The sequence below is a fragment of the Mus caroli genome, chromosome 9 (assembly GCF_900094665.2).
Source record: "Mus caroli chromosome 9, CAROLI_EIJ_v1.1, whole genome shotgun sequence".
NCBI classification, from domain to species: Eukaryota; Metazoa; Chordata; class Mammalia; order Rodentia; family Muridae; genus Mus; species Mus caroli.
In genome coordinates this window covers 114,737,979-114,741,227 of record NC_034578.1, presented here as the reverse complement: position 1 = coordinate 114,741,227, position 3,249 = coordinate 114,737,979, and the positions used below count along the sequence as shown (strand labels likewise).

The window sequence follows — 3,249 nt, the reverse complement described above, 5'->3', positions numbered from 1 at the left end:
CCTGCCCTGAAACAAATTTCTACAGCAAGACCTTGCATCTTTGCCGGGTCTGGAATATTCTGTCCTCCCATTTTCTGTTTGTTGAGATCCCCTTAGCCCTGTAAGGTCTGGCCCAAATGGGACCTCTTCTTGAGATGTTCTACAAGTCCTATCAACCAGACGCACTCATGGCCTTCCCACCGGAGAGCTCGGCAGTGCTGCTGAGCTGAACACTTTGTCCGCAGCGACCCTGTCCAGGTTGATGTTTTAATGTTTTGTTTCACCAAAGCGCGATCTTCTAAGGCCAAGAAAACGGAACTTCTTTCTGTAAAGATGACAAAAGCCAGGGAGGAGGGCCTAGAGCTAACCCCTAAGTCGCGTGACAGAATCCTCACTGAACAGTCAAGGCGCTGCCTGGGCAGAGACGACTAACCTAGGTCCCCAGGCAGGTGCTGTCTCTTTAGACCCGAAGCGGAGAAAAGACAGAACCCGCTTCCTCCCGGATCCTGGAGGCGGCGCTGAGTACTTCCGCCTTAGGAAAAAAAAAAAAAAAGTCATCACGGGCCGAGCTTCCGGCTCCACTCGGGAGCTCGCAAGACCTTTTATCCTAGTTGGCCCTCGTCCCCGCACCCCACCCGGCCGCTCCCTCGGGCTTCTCCACACCCCGGGGCGCGGTTTGCACGTCTCGAGGGTGTGACCGTGACGCCGTGACGTCACCTCAGCGAACCTGGTCCTGAAAGGTTTTGGCGCTCTGTAGGAACAGGGAATCAAGCTCCCGGAGGCGGGACTAACATATGACTGATGTCCACACGTTCCAGTTGCCGTTCTCATGCTTTCTCAAACCAACCAATGAATGCAAAGCAGAGAGGGCAGCGCCCCTCCCTCAGCTTCTAGAGGAAGCGCCGCTCCTTCGGTTTGGCACTTAGTGGCCGCCATGCTTGGTGTGGCTCCTCGTTCTGCGGCAGTTTGCTCTCTTTTGGCTTTCAGACGCCCTCAGTGAACTCCTCCACGAGCACTTTTGTCCACTAACTATCGACTTCCACTTTTTCCGGCTTCCTTCTCGCTTGCCTCTTGTCCGGCCACACTCAAGATGGCGGCCGGGGACGGCGGGCCGCGGCCAGGCTTCCCCGGCGTGGTGACGTCAGCGCGCTGCGTGTCGGCAGGTGGAGGGAGAAGGGAAAGTTTGGCCCGTGCTTGGGGTTCGGGTGGAGGGCGGGACGGAGGGGCAGGGCCGGGTAGAAGCTTGTTTCGCGGTGCCGCGGAGGTTAAGGCCGGCTCGTGGGCTGAGCCGGGGACTGCGGGACGCGGAGCCGCGGGAGGCGAGGTCGGTCGCAGCCGCGCGTCCCCGCCTCGGGGCCGCGCTTGACCCGCGCGCCCCGGCGTTGTGCGCCCCAAGGCTGGGCCAAGCGGCGGGTTGGGGGCGGCGGCTGGGCGTGGGGAGGCGCGCGGCGAGGTGACCTGAGAGCCCCGAGCGTGAGGAGCACGGAGCCAGGCGCTGCAGCCGTCATGTCCGAGGACTCGAGCGCCCTGCCCTGGTCCATCAACAGGGACGACTACGAACTACAGGAGGTGATAGGTGAGAGCCGAGGGGCGACGCGCGGGGGTTCTGGGCCCGAGCCTTGCTGGGCACTGGTGCGAGGCGTGCGCCTACGGTGGGGCTCCCTTCGGAGGGAGAAGCGTACCTGAGACAGATGCGTCCTGTGCAGAAGAGCCATGTGGATGGGCGGCAGGCCTGGCAGAGCCGCGTGGCTCTGGGATTGTGGGCTCTGGGAATTTGGGTCCATCCCTGCATCCACGCGACGATGCACTATTTCGCAGGTGTGAGGCTGAGGGCAGCTGCAGGTATCCGGTGCTGAGCCGGTTAGACCCGCCTCTGGCTCCTTACAACTGACTTCTCAGATCCCGGAGGCAGACGTCAACTACTTAGAAAGAATGAGAAAAGCGGTAACAGGTCTCAGTAGGTGGCCGGAAGGAACCGGGCAAGATGTTATAATAAGGAGTGGTTTGGACAAGTTACGTGATTTCAAGGAAAAGTTGAGCCCTCCAGTGAGTCGGAGGAAGATCGCCTTTCCCCCTCCATTGAGGAATAAGAAAATACGTAGACTCTGAGGAGAGAGAGAGTGCTTGATAAGTTGAGGGACCAGAAAGAGGGCACATATTAGTCTCAGGGACCTTTAAAGCTATGGTAAAGACTTGGAGTTTCAAGTTGTCCTTGGAGGGCTTCAACTAGGCACCATGGCTCGCTCCATAAATCTGGCTATTATGTGTGAAGTGGCCCTGAATAAGATCCGAGAATACCAGTTGGTTGACACCAAGCATGGATTGTTACTCTCAGAGGTGCATCGTGCCTGAGGAGGTTTAGCGGCTAGGGATGAGGGAGAATTTGTAGCACAGTAGTAATGCAGTGGCCATAAAAATCGAAGGGAATGGATTTAGCAAAACAAAGGCTTAATCTGCAGACCACTGAAAGTTGGAAGAAGTCTGTCTACACTGATAGCATTCTACCTTAAAATTAGCTTTACAGTAGAGACCTGCCAAAAATCCCAGAGCTTCCTTAAAGGTGCCAGTGTTTATTTAGCTGTGTTAAGGAGAACAAAAACAAAAAGCCACCAAATTTCTTTGTAGGTCTGTGTGTGTGTGTGTGCTCTGTGTAGGTTTATGTGCTCGTGTAAAGGCTAGCTTTTCACGTTCTTTGTTTGTTTGTTTTTTAGCTTTTGTTTTTTTTTTTTTTTTTTTTTTTTTTGGGTGGGGGGCAGGGTTTCTCTGTGTAGCCCTGGCTGTCCTGGAACTCACTCTATAGACCAAGCCGGTCTTGAACTCAGAAATCCGCCTGCCTCTGCCTCCCAAGTGCTGGGGATTAAAGGCGTGTGCCACCACTGCCCGGCTTTCACCTGCTTTTTGATGATTCTCTTTAGTTGATCCGGAACTTATCATTTGACTAGGCTGACTGGTTCCTAAGACTCCTGAGTCCTCCTGTCTCTGCCTGGAAGCACTTGGATTTCAGGCTCTTTCCAGGATCCCTGGGCCTCCCACTTCACATGGGGGGGAATGGGGATCCAAACTCAGGTTGGCTAGTGTTCGATCAGCACACATTCTACACTGAGCTATCTCCCCAGCCCCCACCACCACCGTCCCCCCGTTTTTTTTTTTTTTTTTTTTTTTTTTTTTTATCCACGTCTCAGGTTGCTCAACTTGGCCTCAGATTTGCTGTGTAGCTGAGATCGTTGCCATTTCTCTACATTTCAGCTTTATGCTTTCTCTGCCAAGCCT

At 54.9% G+C, this 3,249-nt stretch overlaps 1 protein-coding gene across 2 annotated transcripts in view; it reads left to right on the top strand.

Annotated features, from left to right (window-relative positions):
* Positions 1–1,105: 1,105 nt before the first annotated feature.
* Oxsr1 (oxidative stress responsive kinase 1) overlaps positions 1,106–3,249 on the top strand; it is an 83,154-nt gene continuing 81,010 nt past the window's right edge. Inside the window, exon 1 of one of the 2 annotated variants that reach the window (XM_029481498.1) lies at positions 1,106–1,555. Coding sequence is in view for 1 of the 2 variants with exons in the window: in XM_021172478.2 (XP_021028137.1) it covers positions 1,486–1,555 (70 nt within the window). In the remaining variant the exon portion in view is untranslated. The remainder of the gene's footprint in view (positions 1,556–3,249) is intronic. The other variant, XM_021172478.2, reaches the window with a different exon arrangement.